At 46.0% G+C, this 16,639-nt stretch overlaps 1 protein-coding gene across 3 annotated transcripts in view; it reads right to left on the bottom strand.

Annotated features, from left to right (window-relative positions):
• The window catches only part of PLCL1 (phospholipase C like 1 (inactive)), a 211,302-nt gene that overhangs the window by 21,410 nt on the left and 173,253 nt on the right, over window positions 1-16,639 (bottom strand). For all 3 annotated transcript variants that reach the window (XM_064515164.1, XM_064515162.1, XM_064515163.1), the window contains 2 exons: window positions 8,401-8,476; window positions 4,509-4,618 (listed from right to left, as the gene is read on the bottom strand). In XM_064515164.1, coding sequence (XP_064371234.1) covers window positions 4,509-4,618; window positions 8,401-8,476 — 186 coding nt within the window. The remainder of the gene's footprint in view (window positions 1-4,508; window positions 4,619-8,400; window positions 8,477-16,639) is intronic.

Genomic DNA, 16,639 nt, shown 5'->3' with positions numbered 1-16,639 from the left:
GCAATGCTAAATTCAGCTCAGCTTAAGTGATACCAGATAAGTACAGGGCTGTCTGTCTGTGTACATCTTTCAGAAACCGGGCTTTTAGCTCTCCAAGTAGCCTTCTTGAGGTGTGCACTTGAGGCTCTGCCACCCAAGTAAGAGGTCTGGATGCCGCAGGTCTCCCAAGTGACAGAAGGGTGATTTATGCCATTGCCACAAATGACTGTGATGAAAAAACAGGTCCATTTGTGGACATCATCCTCCACAATTGCTATTTGTGCACAGTTTCATTGCATAAAAACACTTCTACCAGAGCTAATATCGATCACATCCACATCATAAGAGCTTCCTCCTTCACTCCCTAGCCACCTATGAAGACACACCACAGAAACACAAGCCAAATTAAAAACAGTGAGGAAGGCTTCAGCTCACATGTCTGCATGCACAGCTAAAGAGATGGCAGTGTCGATTACTCCCTCAAAAAGGGAACTGCATTAGCAATTTAATAATTGCATGCCTTCTGCATTCAGCAACCTCTCTCTGTATACATCTAATCAGCATTAATTTAAGTGCAGGATAATTAGCGGATGCACTGATGGACAGGTGATGAAATGATCTCTGAAAATTTAACCACTCAATGTCTTGTAGTCTGGTGGTGCAAAGAGCAGTACACACCGAGTTGGGAACCACGATGAAACAAAACACAGTTTTGGCAGCAGCAGTGAAATCTTATCATGGGCAGCAGCACACGCGTAAAAAAAAAAAACATAAATACATTTTAGTGCAGAGACCTGATTCAAACATTTGGTCTTTTTCCTCCTTGAGTAGGAGACCAAAACAGTAAGTGTCACTTTATCTTTGTCCTCCCATGCTTTGTCTATAACCTAAGTCAGTATGTAGGTACAGTAACTATCTAAACATTAACCATCAATATGCAGGCAAATATCTGGCAGTATTGTTCCTAGATTGTGGACGTGCTGAGCCAAAGCACAGACAACCTACGGAAACATGTTTGCTGCAGACAGACGAAGCACATCCACGTGAAAGCTGTATATATGAACTGTAGACGATAAACTTGAGCTTTGCTCAGCTTACTTGACAGGATCTTGGGACACTGGCTCATCCTCACTTCTTTGCCCAAGTAAACATCTCCTGGTAGTCCATCGTAGTTTTGCCCCACCCATGAGAGCAGTTTTGCATGCTACAACTTTTTTTTTTTTTTTTAATTCCCAAACATTTTCAAAAATTCATAGCACAGCCATTAAGTGAGCAGTTTCCACACGTAACGGCCCCTGTAGAGGCAGTAGCTGGGGTCAGACCCTCCCAGGGAGGGACTCCTTGAGGAGCACCAAGGACTAGGGCCCGCCGCTGCCCATAACCACGGGCATCTTCAGGAGATTTTTAAATGCAAGATCTCTTGCTACCTTCACATTTTGCTGGCATTCAAATAAATATCAAAATGGAAACAGAGCCACAGAGGCTGTGGTGCAAGGAATCAAATGTGAAAGCGAGATTAACATTTGGGATCAGAACCATTCCTCAACTTGTGTGGCAAGAACATGTTCCTTCTCTCTATCGTATTTACATTGTGCACCTCGATATTGCTAACTGTGTGTCTGACATAATTTTGCATGACATGGGGCCAAATAAGATGGGATATTTTAATAACATGCCTAAATGTCAAAGTTAACTTGTTAGACTGCCACTCAGTTATAAAGCCCCTGGTTTTACTAACATTTTTATGTTCTGGCAAATAGTTTGTCCTTCTCCTGGGTATTACTAATATGCAATTAAGTTTATATAAACTAAGGAAAACTATAACATATTATTTTGATTCATTCCCATTAAGTACCTCATAGAAGTACCCCAGAGCATTTTTAAACATGAAAATTGCCCCAGCTATAATTTTTATAAAATACACTTTAATCTTCAACTCTATAACTATTTAATGATTTTGTCAGAAGCATTTCTTATTGCAGGCGCTCTTTGTATTCAAAGCTTACCTATTGCAATGAATATTTATAAATAAATACATTAATTAAATATGCCTTTGCTTCACCAGCCTAGGAAAAGACTATTAATCATCTGACAAGCACGAGCACAAAATAATACCTGCTACTGCTCGTGGGCACCTCACACAAAGTTGCGGGCAAAGCTGCCTATTGCCGCATGATGCAATTGCTTCTCCCAGCCCTGAGCACGCAAAGCCACACTCTCCCACAGGTGTTTTGCCATTCTCTCTCTCTCTCTCACCTCATCTACTTTAAAGCAGCTGATGTATTTGCTACACGTTACAGGCTATATTTTCTATTCTTACACTATATCGACATTTAGTGAAATATATTTGTAGGGATCCTCCACGCCCTGACCGGACACATGGAAGACACTGCCGGCTGGAGCGGAGGAGTGTTGCTGGTCTCTCCCTCTCACCAGAGCCTCCCGCAAGGCTCCCACAAAAGCACAGAGGCAGGAGTCAGTGCCGAGCAGAAGATGCATCTGCAACCAGCAAATAGGTTTGTCATTTGCAGCATCACTGAAATTCAGTATTCTTTAAGAAAAAAAGAAGTTAAAAAATAACAACAACTGACTGTCTCATATCAGACGCCATGTCCCCCATTGCCTAATGTCATGGCTGAACTGGACCCAAGTCCAAATGAAAAGGTGTTTCATGTGCATTTGTACCAGTGGGTAGTCGCCACAGGCACTGTTAATATTTTAATGTATGCCCAACCCATCCTCCTTGTTGAAGGGAAAAAAAGAAGTTGTGGCTTAATAACGAAACATGTCAGTTATTCCCTGACCCCGATTAAATGTTGATATCACTCTTTAAAATTTACAGCATGTGCTAGGCAGCAATTACGTTTCATGGGAAACGTTTCTCTGATACCCTACTCATATCTTCAGTAACCACAGGTCACCCTCAGAGGACTGAACTTCTCATTTGACAAGCATCTAAATATTTAAAAGTTTAGAGTAACTGTGGCCACATTTAGAGTGACCCTGAGCATGAGGCATTTATTTTGCCTAACACAGCTAAAGCTATTCATATTAATATATATAACTGCCTAGTGCATTTTTTTCATCCTCTTTAGCTACTCGCCTCAATTATGCAGCGTGGAAAAGGTCATTTCCTTCCATCACGTTTGAATCGGTTGCCTTTTCTTTTCATCAGGGGTCCTGTTAACTGAGCCCGCACTGACCCCATTACTTGCTTTCCCTCTCTTTCACAGAAGATCAAGGCACACAACGGACTGCCCATCTTCCCCAGCCTTCTCTAGCCCTTCCCCACCGCAGACGGCCTCTCGCACTCCTTTTCACCCCGCAGACTGTCGTCTCCCACCTCCTCTTTGCCTCTCCTGCTCAGGTGTTTGTGCTCTTTCCATCTCCACAAGGCTGAAGTGTGCCATCTCCTGCTATTTTTGTTACCACTGTTGAGCTCTATGTTTATGCATATATTTGATGAGGAACCTCATAAAAAATAACCTCTCCTCAGCTGGCTTGCTCGGGAACGACGAGAAGGGAAAGGCTCGAGAGGATCACAGCGACACGGCCAGACAGGGCAGTCCGTTTGAGTGGAGCTAGAGGGAGGGAGCAGCAGTGCAAGAGCGAGTGGAAATCACAGAGCGGAGTGTGATCTACCAGAGCGAGGCAGGAAATGAGGCTGTGAAACCAGGCGTGGGCTGAATGCCAACAACCTGAACGCTTGGCTCTGCGGCAGGAAAATGCGGGTCCTCTCCTCCCTGCCTGCCCTGGCTGCACCAGGCTCTCTCCTCTTTGCATCTTCCGCTGCCCCCAGGCAACTTTGCCAGGCGCAGACACCCAGCCAGCACGGCAACCTGTGCCTCACCAGTGCAGAACTGCTAGCTAAAGCCTTGCGGGTGATGGGCTTACCCAGAGTCTGCGCAGCCTGGCCACTGGGATTTTCACCCCCCCCCCCCCTTTTAATTTTTTATATAGTGGTCTGCTTTGGAAACGCATCCCAGACACTTCAGCAGCATCTGCAATCTCTCTCGTGTTTTTTCTGACAGCCCACCTACCCTCAGAGGAGCAGTTGTCCTCATTTTACAAATGGGGAACAGTGAACACTGAATCACATTCAGATGGCCTCCATTTCTCCCACACCAACATTTCCATTTGGTAGGCTCCTTTGAAGGCCCAGAGCCAGCCAAAAGGAACTACGTGGCACTGGACGTGTAGAATTTAAGTCACTTCAATCTGGGACTTTGTGACCTTGGACAGGTCCCATTCAGGGTGTGGGGGGCAGTGCAGGCGACCGAGACCAGGTCTCTGTGCATACAAACCAATGAACTATCTTTACCCTCTTGTTTAGGCCTCGATAAGTTCCCCTCCACAGCTTCCAACCGGAGGCGTCAGTTAGAAAGATTTGATAAATCTCAATAATTGGGAGTAACTTATACATCCAATTAAAACAAAATGTTGTTTCAATATTAGTAAGACACTACCAACAAGTGAAATAAAAGAGCAAAAGTTTGTTTATAAAGCTAATAGGCGCTTTCTCTGCTTACCTTCAGCACTGTGATATTCCACGCAAAACTTTCAATCGCTTTGCTTAATTTTCTTCCTTTCAAGCCTTCCTTTGTCCCGAGGTTATGAAGCTCTTCGTGGAACTCCATTCCTAAAAAACAGATCAGTGCATCACGCAGCGCATGAGCGATTTCCCCTGCGAACTGTTCACTGAGCACTTCCAGCCTCGCAGCTGGTACTTCCACCTCGCCCTTTCGCGCTCCCCCCACCCTTCCCCGGCACCGCCGGCCCTGGGGAGCAGCTTCCAGACTAGAAGGGCCAAGTGCAGCCTCGCAGTTGTCCTTCCCCTTGGTGCTGAACTCTCCTCTGCGCTGCTGGGGCTCTACACAGACACGCGCCCGATCCCAGTGCGAACTACGCTCCTCCGAAAGCCTGCACGGCTGGCAACAGCGTGAGAAAAGGCAACTGCTTGCCGCTCCCCTGCAACAGTGGATTTTGCACTTGGAAGGCAGTCTGACAGACACGAAAGAGATCTGCCCGGCACTGCATACACCGATGCAGGGGAACTGCTCATCCTCAACCTTAATCACGGTCATACAGAAAAATCCTTGAACTTCACAATGATAAATTATTTCATAATTGCATACTGCTAATCACAGCATTGCTATTGCTGCAGCCTGCTGTAGTGGGACTGCTAACCAGGGCCCTGGGAATCACTGCATTTCATTGCTAGGTTCAGTGGCAAACATCTGCAAGTCTTTTGCTGGATACATGAATTCTGAAAATCTGGGATCAAATAGAAACCTTAATAAGTCCAATTTTCCCACCAATTCTGGAAGACTTGCACAGTGTATGCAAACATTTCTGAAAGGCTGGGGTGGATGAAAACAGGGCTACTTATTGTTCCCTTCATTTGTGCTTTACGACGGCCAAATCGGCACGAAATCACTCCAAAGCCCACCCCTGAAGCCCATCCTGGTCAAACAAACCAAGGTCAATCCACAGCTGTTTCGTAGCTCTCCCTCCCCTAACGCTTTAAGGCAAATGTCCCTCACAGATTTGAGCTCCATGGAAACTCCATCAGAGAGATCCCGGCGAGGACGGACGCAGAGCGCCTGCACAGGGCACGTGGGGCTGCTGAAGCAGCAAGTCTTCTGGTGTCCCAAGAAAGGCTTGAACCAGTGAAAGCTTGCAGGACGCTTTCCAGCACGAGGCTTCCCACCTCGCGGGGATCGCCCAGGGCCTTCGGGCCCAGCCTGGGACACACTGAGGCACCGCAACCCCACACAAGGCAAGATTTCTCTACTGCTCATTTTCCAAAACTGTGCCCACTTGTAGGTTTTGCATATCTAAGGTAACAGGGCTCCTGTAACATTTCCTTTGGAAAATAGTCTAAATAATTTCACTTCAAGCAAGCTTTCCCTGCTAGTGCGCCTCATGCCTCTACAGTTACAAATCATTGCACTTAGGCAAGTGGAAAAAAACAACAACAAAACCTTCAAAGGACTTTTGTCCTCTGAAAAAAATACGAAGGCTAATGGTGCTGACCTTCTCTTCAGTTCCTGCCTTTATGTAGCACACATGTATTTTTCTCTCTGGAACGCCTTTTCCCCACCCGTAAATTGCAGAGAAAATACTGCATCGGAGAGGGGAGTCGCTCCCGTTCGTAAAGCGCCCCAAGGCCATGGCAACCGACGCCAACGAAAACACCAAACAGGCCGGTCCCCCAAGCCGGGCTTGCCCAGCACGCAGTGAATTGGGAAGCAGCGAGGGGAAAACCAAAGTGCAACGGGCTGCTACAGGGAGCGGGAGCGCAGGAGGCTGGGGCTGGCGCCGGAGGCCCGGCGGGCACACGCAGCCAGTAGGACTGGGGCACCATGAAGGGCCTGTCACGGGCAACTCTACCTCTGACATTTCTGAACTTCTGAGCCCTGGACTTTGCTACACTGAAAATATTGTTTGAACAATTTGCCTGAGTGACATGTGTGATGAACTAATTGGCAACGAGGCACGGGGAGGGATCCTCCCACCCCCACTCCTTTCCTCCTCTTTGTCTTAAATACTGCAGCTGCAAAAGAGCACCTCATACCGCTTTATCCTCCTGCTCAATCAGAAAGGAGATTTTAAGGATAACAAAGCAAATAAACAAGAGCACAAGCAGACACAGCAGCTAAAAAGAGAACAGACTTGAGAAATTAATCTTATGGTGGTGGGAAGGGAGAAGAGGGGGCTTGCATCCAATTTTTGACATTGTTACGGTGATAGGTGCCCTGTGCCACCTTCCCTGCACGTCTGGCCAGTGCTCTGCTCGCAAATACCCCAACGCTCGGGGACGCGTCAGGGTGCAGAGCAGGGCCCACAGCCGGGGCGGGCATAAAGCTGCCTGACATTGCTGGGGTCTGCACAACTCTCCTCCTAAGCCCTCTGCGCTGACGGAGGCTTGTGCCGAGGTCCCGTCCGTGGCTTGAGCAGACCCGCGGGAGCAGCGCAGGGAGGAGGAGGAGGAGGAGGAGGATGAGGCTCGGGAACCGCAGCCAGACGCACCCGCCACCCCGGGGCTGTCCCCAGAGCTTTCCCTGCCAGAGAGCCAAGCCTAGGTCCCACCCAGCTCACATACCACATTAGAAGTCAGTTAAATGCTATTGCTGAAACAGTTTTCAAATTTCCTCTACTCTAATTAAAAAGATGAAGTAAAGGGTTTACTACAAAGTATCAGTTTCATTCATTATTTACATTTAATAGAAGCAAATGGCTGTGGCCTGTGTCGCTTGCCAAATCTGAAAATGCTTTTTAGAAACAGCAGTATTTATGATTGTTGTGGTCTCACGAGAGTATGCCCGCAAACAAGTATTACATGCAGGAGCAAGCGTTTGCATTACTGACCTTCACGGCCTGCTGCAGGTTACAAGAAGTGCAGCCATACAAGTGTATCAACTAAAACCAGATTTAATTCATCAGTGTAAACCCCTGAAAGACATACACTGCATGCATTTATTCAGCATGGTTTCTGATATACACAAACTGATAGATTCAGCTGCAGAGGTTTAATATCCTACCACCTCCAAACGTGGAGTCCACCTCTAACAGTGCTCTTTCCCCTGTATCAGAGGCAACTCTAGAAATCGTGTCCCAGTTTGGCGTCTGGCTTACTGCCCTAAGCAGCTGGTGAAGGCGGGTTTGCAAGAAGCAGCTGAAGTGTGAAGCGGATGCTTACACAATTCCTGCCGACCTGAGAAAGGAGTGGGAACCTCCAGCAGCGGGACAGAGCGGACGGCATTGGGGTGGCCACTTCCCAAACCACCTCCTCCCTTTCCACCGGCATGTGCAAGTCAGAGCCCCAGTTCACACGGAGACGTCAAGGTAACGTACCAGTGCCACATAATCTACTTTAAGCATTCTTGCATTGGTTTGGGCCCAGGTAACTGATACACGTAATGCATACCCACACGTGTTTACTGTGATGCAACGGAATTACCTTGGCATCAGCTTCCAAGCTCTAAAACAAACCTCAACGGAAGAGTAAGGAAAGGCGAAGGGCAGGGGGAGAGGGCAGACCCGCAGGTTTCAGGGACTTTGCCTGCTTTGTATTTAAGGGAATGACTGTGGTAGCAAATGGAACTCAGTAAAGGCAGCACGTCTTCTCATTCACTCTTTTTAATTAAATACTTTTTAGTTCATCTAATTTAAACACTATTATATATTTTGGGGCTGGCAGAGCAGATGGAAAAATAGCTTTTGAGGTGAAAGCTGGTTTTTTTTTCCCGTAATCCTGAGCTTCCTTTGCTGCTTGAGGCGGGTATAGTCTGCCAGGGTGAGATCAGGACGCTCGCGCTTAAACACCAGGCAAAAGACACTGTGCTAGTCACAAGCCATAAGAAAATTACAGCACGTTTCCCCCCTTCCACCAAGAACGGCACAGTACGGATGGGTTACCTGCTTTCTGACACTGCACAATCTTGTCGTGAGTGATGTCTGCCGTTTCGATAAGAATCTTGCTCTCTTGGATCATCTGTCAGAAAACAAATGGAAAACATGGGCATTACCAGGATTTCCTGCAACATGGAGTCCATAGAAAAGCGCGACAAAGGTAAAGCTTAAAAGCTCTGCAAGCAGCATGACGAAGCCTGGATCTTTCCTCCGTATCAGATCTCCCAAGTCTGTATGAAGTGAAGCCACAGTTGCTCAGGAAATGTTTTGCTTCAGAAGTCGCCAAACAGCTGTTTCACATCAGTGAGATGCTGTTGTAAACGTGAAGGAAATAGAAGTGGTTTCGGGAGAAAAGAGTTAGCAGACAAAAAAAAAATTTTCTCTGTGAAACTGAAACCGTTCTAATTAATCCTTTTCTTTAAATGAAATGAGAAATAAACATAGTCCTCAACGTAAGTGGTTATCAAAAATGTTACCAAGTCATGAATAGCACTGATTTCAAGAAGTACCTAAGCCTGTGCTTAACTTCAAGCACTACAGTGGTTCAAACAGCTACAATATTTCTCAAGTTTCTCTTTGGAGCAATTCAGATGCAAATCCAGTAGCTTGGAGCAACATTTCTGTTGAAATAAACAAAAAAAAGGCAGCTAATCTCAACAAGACTACTCACAAATTCCAAGCGATATCCATATTTATGCACCTCCCTAGATTGGGCCATTAAGGGAGAACCAGACGAACTGCCCATCACGTAACAAGTTCCCTGTGCCTCTCTTCTTGCCACTGCTTTTCAGCTTTGATGCTAACAAACCTCCCCAAACCCTTCAGATGCCCAGGCGAGCAAGCAAATTGTGTCAACACTACATTTTGCAAAATCGCGAAAGGTGGCATGTGCATCTGCTGCAGGCGGGGAGAACATGCTGTTCAATAAACTGCCTGAGCGTAAGCTCACTCTCCGGGGACTTACACCACAAAACCCAATCAAACTCGAGCAGCGTAAAAGCAGCACCAATTAAAAATGAAGCAAACTGAACACTTCCTAATTTTACATCCTGAAATTGCAGCAGCTAGCACCTGAGAGCTCTGCCAAAAAGCTACGGCTGATGAAAGCGCTGCTGCTTTCACATGCACCCAACACAAGGGCAGGGGCAGGAGGAGCCGAGTCCCCAGCCGGAGCAGCACGGAGGAGCTGGGCACGCCGGCCGGGCAGCGCAGCACCTGGGCCCGGCGGGCGCCACCGCGACAGCAGCACCTTCGCAAGGGTGGCAGGCATTAACTCGCCTCACTGTCATGCCCAACGCGCCCAGGGCCCCGCACAAACACGCGGCACAACAAACCCCCCCGGTGGGTACAGTCATCAGCAGGGAGGGCTGAGGAAAGGAGAAGGAAGCAGGCGCGTGAATATGTATTACCACAGTCACATGCATGGGACACAGCAGGGTTTTGCCAGGAGACAGGGCTGAGCCCATTTCAATGCACTCCCTTCGGTATCAGGATAATGTCACACCCATCTCTCCCCTTGCATTAAAACACAATGAAGGTGATTTTAGTGGAAGAAGGTATAAAAGTACTAAGCCCATACCGGTAAATTAGCACGTATTATTATTTTAACTACACACAGGGGAGGAGAGATGCTTCCATATGTCACACCCAAAACTCCAAATTTTGGAAAAATTCTGATCCGAACTTTGCTGCTCATGTCATCTCCATTTCTAACTATATTTATTAAAACAGGCTTCATTTAACAAAAATACCTTTGCCTCTACTTTGACATAAACAAGAGTATAAGAGAAACAAAATCCATTACCAGCTCCCCATGCAGAAAGAAAAAGGCTCGATACAACTACAGAGCGCAATATTATTTTTTAAGAAAACATGCCCAGTGGATCTGTCCGAGACTGAAATTAGCTCAGAGAGTGCCCGCTGCCTTTCATTCACTATTACTGGCTTGTTCGTGCATCGCGGTGATTTCTTTTCTTTGATATTTTCTCTTTTCATCTGGGAAGAAATGACGATTTGTACCCACCCTCTGGCTTTTCTGAACCATTACACACTGTCATTTGGTGTTGAAGGAGCCTTTCTGCTGCCAGCTACAAACGCTGCAGCTGGTCTGACCAGAGAAGAGAGCGAGAATCCCCCCAAAACCACGGGGGACTGCACAAGCGGCGAGAGGCAAAGGAGCCCGCCAGCCCGCTCGGACGCGGTGCCTGGATGCAGCCGGCTCTCAGCCCCGGCACCCCTCGCCTGCCAGCATGGCTGTGCCTGCACTGCCGACCTGGCACCCGGCCTCGCACTGCTGCCCCGGAGCCGGGGGACACCCCTTACTACCTCCAGTAACTCAAAGGGGCAAAGGAGAGACAAGAAGGCTGCATGTTTTGCCCAAGAAGGCAAAGCAGCTAACTTAGGACAAGAAGTCCAAAGTGCCTGACTCTCATGTGCCCACATCTTAAAACACAACTTATGGAAGTTGCAATTTTCAGTATGTATAAAACTGTGTTATTGGCAGGCCCTCTGGAAATTATCTGCCTACAAAACCTCAACAATGACAAGTTTTTATCTGCAATTTGATAAACTGAGTTTGACCCTATCTTCCTCCAACTACTGGACCCCTTGCCAGGAGTCTCTGGTATAGCTGCGTTGGGACTTTCAGACATGCAGGTTTCTAACCCCAATTACAGTCGTTATTAAGAGAAACCTGGCAAAGGAATGTCAGTTTTCCTTTGCTGCAGGGGAGGTAGAGCAGCCCTCCGCTCCTTTGATGCTGACTTCAAAGTCTCATTGCTCTCACCTCAGCAAGAACAAACAATTAAAAACAGATCATACAGCAGAATTCAACCTGTTACTGTCTTCTCACATGGCAGTAAAATAATACACGGTCTTTGTCCCACGGCAAGTCCTGGGAGTTAACGTGGTGGTCCTCGACCCGGTGAGCCCCAGCAACCTGCCCGGGACGGATCAGGCTGTTAATTAACATGTGTTGCCGAACGGCAGCTCCGTTTGGCCAGCGCCTCTCAAAGCGAGCGGCCTCCTAGGCCCCGAGGAAATCCATGTGCCACAACGTTACCTCCCAGACGCTGAGCTTTGAGGGGCTAACCCCAAAGCAGCAAGTGCTAAAAAGCAACCTTTAGCGGATGGATGCTGCTGTCTGGGTCCACTCCAAGTCAGTGAGGAAACTTAGCAGCTGCCGAAGCTGCCAGGACTGCCCAGGACTGCTCACGCTGCCCGGGTCAGAAAGATGGTGATGAACGTTACCGAGTGATATGTGTTGACCGTAACTACAGGAAACAAATAGACAAGAATAGCAGTGAAACTAAGAAAAACCTGACTCTTATGGACACTTAGAAAGCTGCTTTGCTGATCAACAGTAGACACCTACTGGAGTAAGCAGAAGGGAAAGGCGGGGAATGGGAGAAACTGCCTTCAACAGAGTTTGTAAAATAGACACAAAAGGAAAACAAGGAGAGTAAAAAGTATTAGCTTTATCAAAAATTACTCCACATAAGCATCAGAAAAGGATTTACGGAGACTGCTATACTGAATTTTGTGTCCACGTTACAGCAAAACTTAGAGACTAAGTCACAAACCTGGAGTTCCTATTTATGATGCCTGCCCAGCAATACACCTCAATGCCCCCCGGAGCCGAGGAAGGGCCCTGCCAGTCCCGCCGTGCTCCTATGGCAACGGGGACACAAAGATTTTTATAAGTCCGGGAGGTGCTAACCTCCTCGTGGAGGGTATAGCGCAGCAAACGTTCCCACAAGAAGAGCCGAGCAAGGGGTTGTTCACATTGACACAAGCTTCACGTGGCTCGAGTCCCAGAAGCAAACGTCATGTTTAATAAATCAATGGTGGCGAGGAATACGAGACTTCATCTGCATACGTTAATTTTTCCCACAAAATAGCTCATTTAATCTAAATATTCCTATGAAATGCTGCAAACAAGAAGCCTAAACTTGGTTCACCTCATCCACCTGAAGCACCCCATTAAAACCAGTGGGGCTTCTCACAAACGCCTGGCCAGGAAGGGCTGGCACAAGGCAGCAGCGCTCTGCTCCACAGTGACCGAGACCAGGAAGCGCAACGGCCCAGGGCTCAGAAACAGAACTGACCTGCCTCATTTAAGTGGCTAAATTTAGCATATCAACTTGAAAATCACATGGCTTTGCAGAAAGCATGCTGTTTAGCTTTGTCACTTCTTTTAAGTGTTAATTACAAAGATAAATAAATTTAACTGAAACGTAAAGCCTTTATTTTTTTACTCATGAGAAATCAACAGGCTTATTTCTTGCATGTAGTAAAGGTAGTCTGGTCACAGTATCAGTACAAAATGACTAAAAAAATGTTATTTCTTTTTACTTTAGTGAACTCCTGTGCAAGAAACCAATTTCATTGTTTTATTACGAACTCTGCTGCCAATTGAAAAGGAGAGAGGGAAATAACACAGCAGTCTCTCACCAAAAAAAGACAAAAAAGGCAGGAAAAACTCCTGGTGGCAAATTAAAGCACGGCTCCTGCTGGGAAGATAAATGATACAGAAGGGATAGTTCAAAGAGTCTGCTCATAAATATTCCACAGTCTGGAACAGGAACTGACTGAGCATCAAATTTTAAAAAAAGCTTGCTCTCAGGTGCCGGCCCGTCGCCGTTGTCCCCGCGCCTCCCGTGCCCCCCAGGAGCTGTGCCTGGCTAAGGAGCACAGCACCGTGCCTCTCCTGCTGCAGAAACAGAGCCAACTGGAAAAGCATCTGAAGTGCAAATTGAGCTCATGAAAATTTAAACAGGATTCCCTCTTTAGCATCAAGCGTTTCTTGCAGACGTTTGGGATGTGAAACAGCCAAGCAGTTAATCGTGTGCCAGCAAGTCTGGTCAAAAGCAGGGATGCCCACCGGCTGGCAAGACTAGGGAAGGACTGCTGGCTACATGCACTACTTCGGTTTTCTCCCAAAACATTCCAGGTTAGGTTTCTGTATGTGAGCGTTTTCCTGGGACTGACCTGTAAGAGGAATAGTCACCAACAACAGTGACATCATTCGTAAACATTTGAAATACCTCATCGACACAAACTGCAGAAGGAACTGAATAAAATTAACCTTAAATTTTAATTTCAGATTTCCGGGAAAATAGTGTGTCAAAACCTTATGAGATGTGACCTGGTACATGAAGAGCAGCCCTCTGCAAATCTACAGAAACAGCGGGGGAGCTGGGGAAGGGTCAGCTTTGAACACGCTTACCCTCCAACAGGCAGACTAAAGCAGCCAACGAGGATTTCATCCTGTTAAGAAAAGTTCTGACCTGATCATACTTAGGTCCTATTTTAGAAGAGACTAATGGATGTGGCTATGAAAGAGAAAGAAATTGAAAAAGTGGTGATTAAAGAGAGAGAAAGAACTATAAGAAGGGAAGAAAAAAAACGAAAAATTTTCTCCCAGTCTATGTCCAATTCTGGATGCAAAACTCTTGAAAACAGATATTAATTCAACATGAATATACATGTACTGGACTGTGTTTGACATCAGCATATTATAAGAAATGCTTGGCAGAGAATATTGTGCTTTGCAGTACCCCTTGTCTTCAGTTACTCAGAGAACTGTGAAAAATGTTCCTCTGGGGACGACACTGTCCCAGCTGAAATATGAATTTCACTGGAAAATTTTACCAAAATCTGTTCAGTCATTCTGCATATACATAAAATGGGGAAATGAACTTTCTCCTTGGAATAAATAGCTGTCCCACCTGCACAAAGACACAGAAACCCAAAAGGACTGAGTGTGAAGGACGGCAGCAGGCACAGCAGGGCAGTGCCTCTCCAACACCTCAGCTCGCCCACCTCCACCAGCCTCCGTGCCAGCAACGACTCTCCCAGATGCACTAAAAAATAACTTCTCTGTCCAACCCTTCTGCACTTTTCATTACTTGAGATTCAGAAACATATGAGGAGCTAGACAGATACTTGTGGAGCTTCTTTTATTTTCATAGGAATATTTCTGTATGCACAAGAGCCAGGAGATTTGGGCAAAAGTGAGAACATTTATAGTCAGTTGTTCATTGCTTTTGATTTTCAAATGATTTAGTCATCCAATCTTGGAGGAAAAATAATGGTGAACCAATAACCAAAAAGCAAAGTGCACAAGCACCACTAAGTTAATATGTGCTTGCATCAGCAAATTAATATACCGTGCAGACAGAGAAACCACAATCTGTTTTCTGAGCAATTCTCGACCAAAAAAATTCTAGCTTCGCAGTATAACTGTTTGCAATGAATAATTCAACCATCTGCCATTTCCAGCTGGGCCTATCCCTTTTGTTCTTATCGAATGTCTCCTCTTTTAGGGGAGCACTGGCATCGATTTGACGGGTTACAAAGTGAGGTGCACGCACTGCCCACCTGAGCTAGGGGCTCCCGACACCCGGCACAGCCCAAGGGGAGCCGCTGGGGAGGGGAAAGGCAGAGCCCTTCCTTGCAGGAAAGCAAAGGTCTGAGGAGCAGCCTGTAAATGACATGCTGTACTACCCAAGTAATCAATTAATGATACCATTCTCCAAACCTATTCATCACACACTACACATGACAATAACCAAAACTGTATGCAAGCTGAAAGAAACAGTTCTAAGCATGCTTCTGGTAGCTCGGGTATTTTTCAAAAACGTTTTTACTGTATTGCCAACATTCCACCCTATTTTCTTGTTTTCCAACAAATCCTGCTCCCTTTTCACCTTTGCAGAAACTTCCATACAACCCAGTATCGTCCTTAAAACCTCTTCCTCTGCGAGACACAACAGTACTTGTGAGCTCCACAAAACCACTGCAGTGCAACTATATAAAAAAAAGAGCGCCTTGGAAAATTATTACGGTTCCTTAAACAAAGCACATTAAATTTTATTCTGATAGGGCGTCTCTCAAAAAAAAAAAAATTAAGGCCAAGCACAATGGTAAAATTAATTGCCCAAGACAAAACAAACAAACTGCACAAAGCAGTGTGTGTCTCGCGTGGCTGCTGACAAAGGCCGAGGACACAAGAACAGACACTTGATTGTTTCCAAGCCTGTCGTGACAGGTCTCGCAGCATTTGCGCCTCCATTTGCCTGGACTGTCAGTGCTCTCTATGCCCCATTAAACACACTGGCAGCGTTTACGCTTTTCTTGAAAAAAAGAGATGCTCTGACGACAATTTCCAGTGGGGGAAAAAATCCAACACATTATGACTCTTTTTGTCAGACATTACTTTTCAAAACAGACTTTTTAAAAACTGTGAAATACGTGATGTTTCCCGAGGTGGAGAGGAACGGCTTGCCCAGCACTCGAGCTCCCTGTGCTTTGGACCTCAGATAACGAGGCAGACCCTCACTTGGCCATCCTCCACTATGAGATATAGCACCAAACTTTTTTCAGTTCTACTGTAAAAGGGATTAACAAATAGAGCCCATTAATACAAGACAGAGGCTCTTTTATTTTTAAAATTGCTCTCAGACCTATTCACCCAAAAAGCACTCTGAGGTGAACAGACGTTTCTGGGGAATTAAAGACAAGCAGCGAGTATGTCGATCCAGTTCCTTGAAATCATATTTATCAACAACTTAACAGGTTGAACTGTGGCATACCATGTCTTTAAAAAACATACCCAAAACATTTAATGTTGCATTCCACCAACACCTGCATTGCTATCAAGCCTTCCTTCCTGGACAACAAAAGCAGAAAAAAAGTCATCCGTTTTTGTTAAACTTCTTGTTTCTCTTTCTATCGCCACATACTCTTGCAGGCTCCCTGAAGCTTTCTAGCTTGCGCTCCCAGAGCCGGCTGAGCAGCACACTGCCTACCTGCTTTAACCCGTCACACGCACTAGCAGGGAGAAAGCCCCGTACACATAACCATTTCCTTATTAAAAAGGACTAGCCCCTGGATCGCTACAAACACCATAGCTAAAAGGATCCTTTCTCAATGTTAACACAGTGAATCCCTCCCAGAGACACAAACATTATGTTCTCACATATTGAGATTGATACAGACTATTCATTTTTTTAATACAGAAAAGACAAAACAGATTTCAATATTCGGCTACTGACACTACCTAAAAAGGCAACTATACAAAATAAAGCAAAAACATTTATTAAATCTGGTTTTTGTTTTTTTCAGGAGCAAATAAGAGTTTTAGCAGGGCAAGATGCAGCCTCAGGCCAAAGTGGGTAACAGTATTTTGAAGTAACATGTTCCCATTAACCAGAATCGCAGCTCAGATCAACCCTAACCAGGT

The sequence above is a fragment of the Dromaius novaehollandiae genome, chromosome 7 (genome assembly GCF_036370855.1).
Source record: "Dromaius novaehollandiae isolate bDroNov1 chromosome 7, bDroNov1.hap1, whole genome shotgun sequence".
Taxonomy (NCBI): domain Eukaryota; kingdom Metazoa; phylum Chordata; class Aves; order Casuariiformes; family Dromaiidae; genus Dromaius; species Dromaius novaehollandiae.
This window is presented reverse-complemented; position numbering and strand designations above follow the sequence as displayed.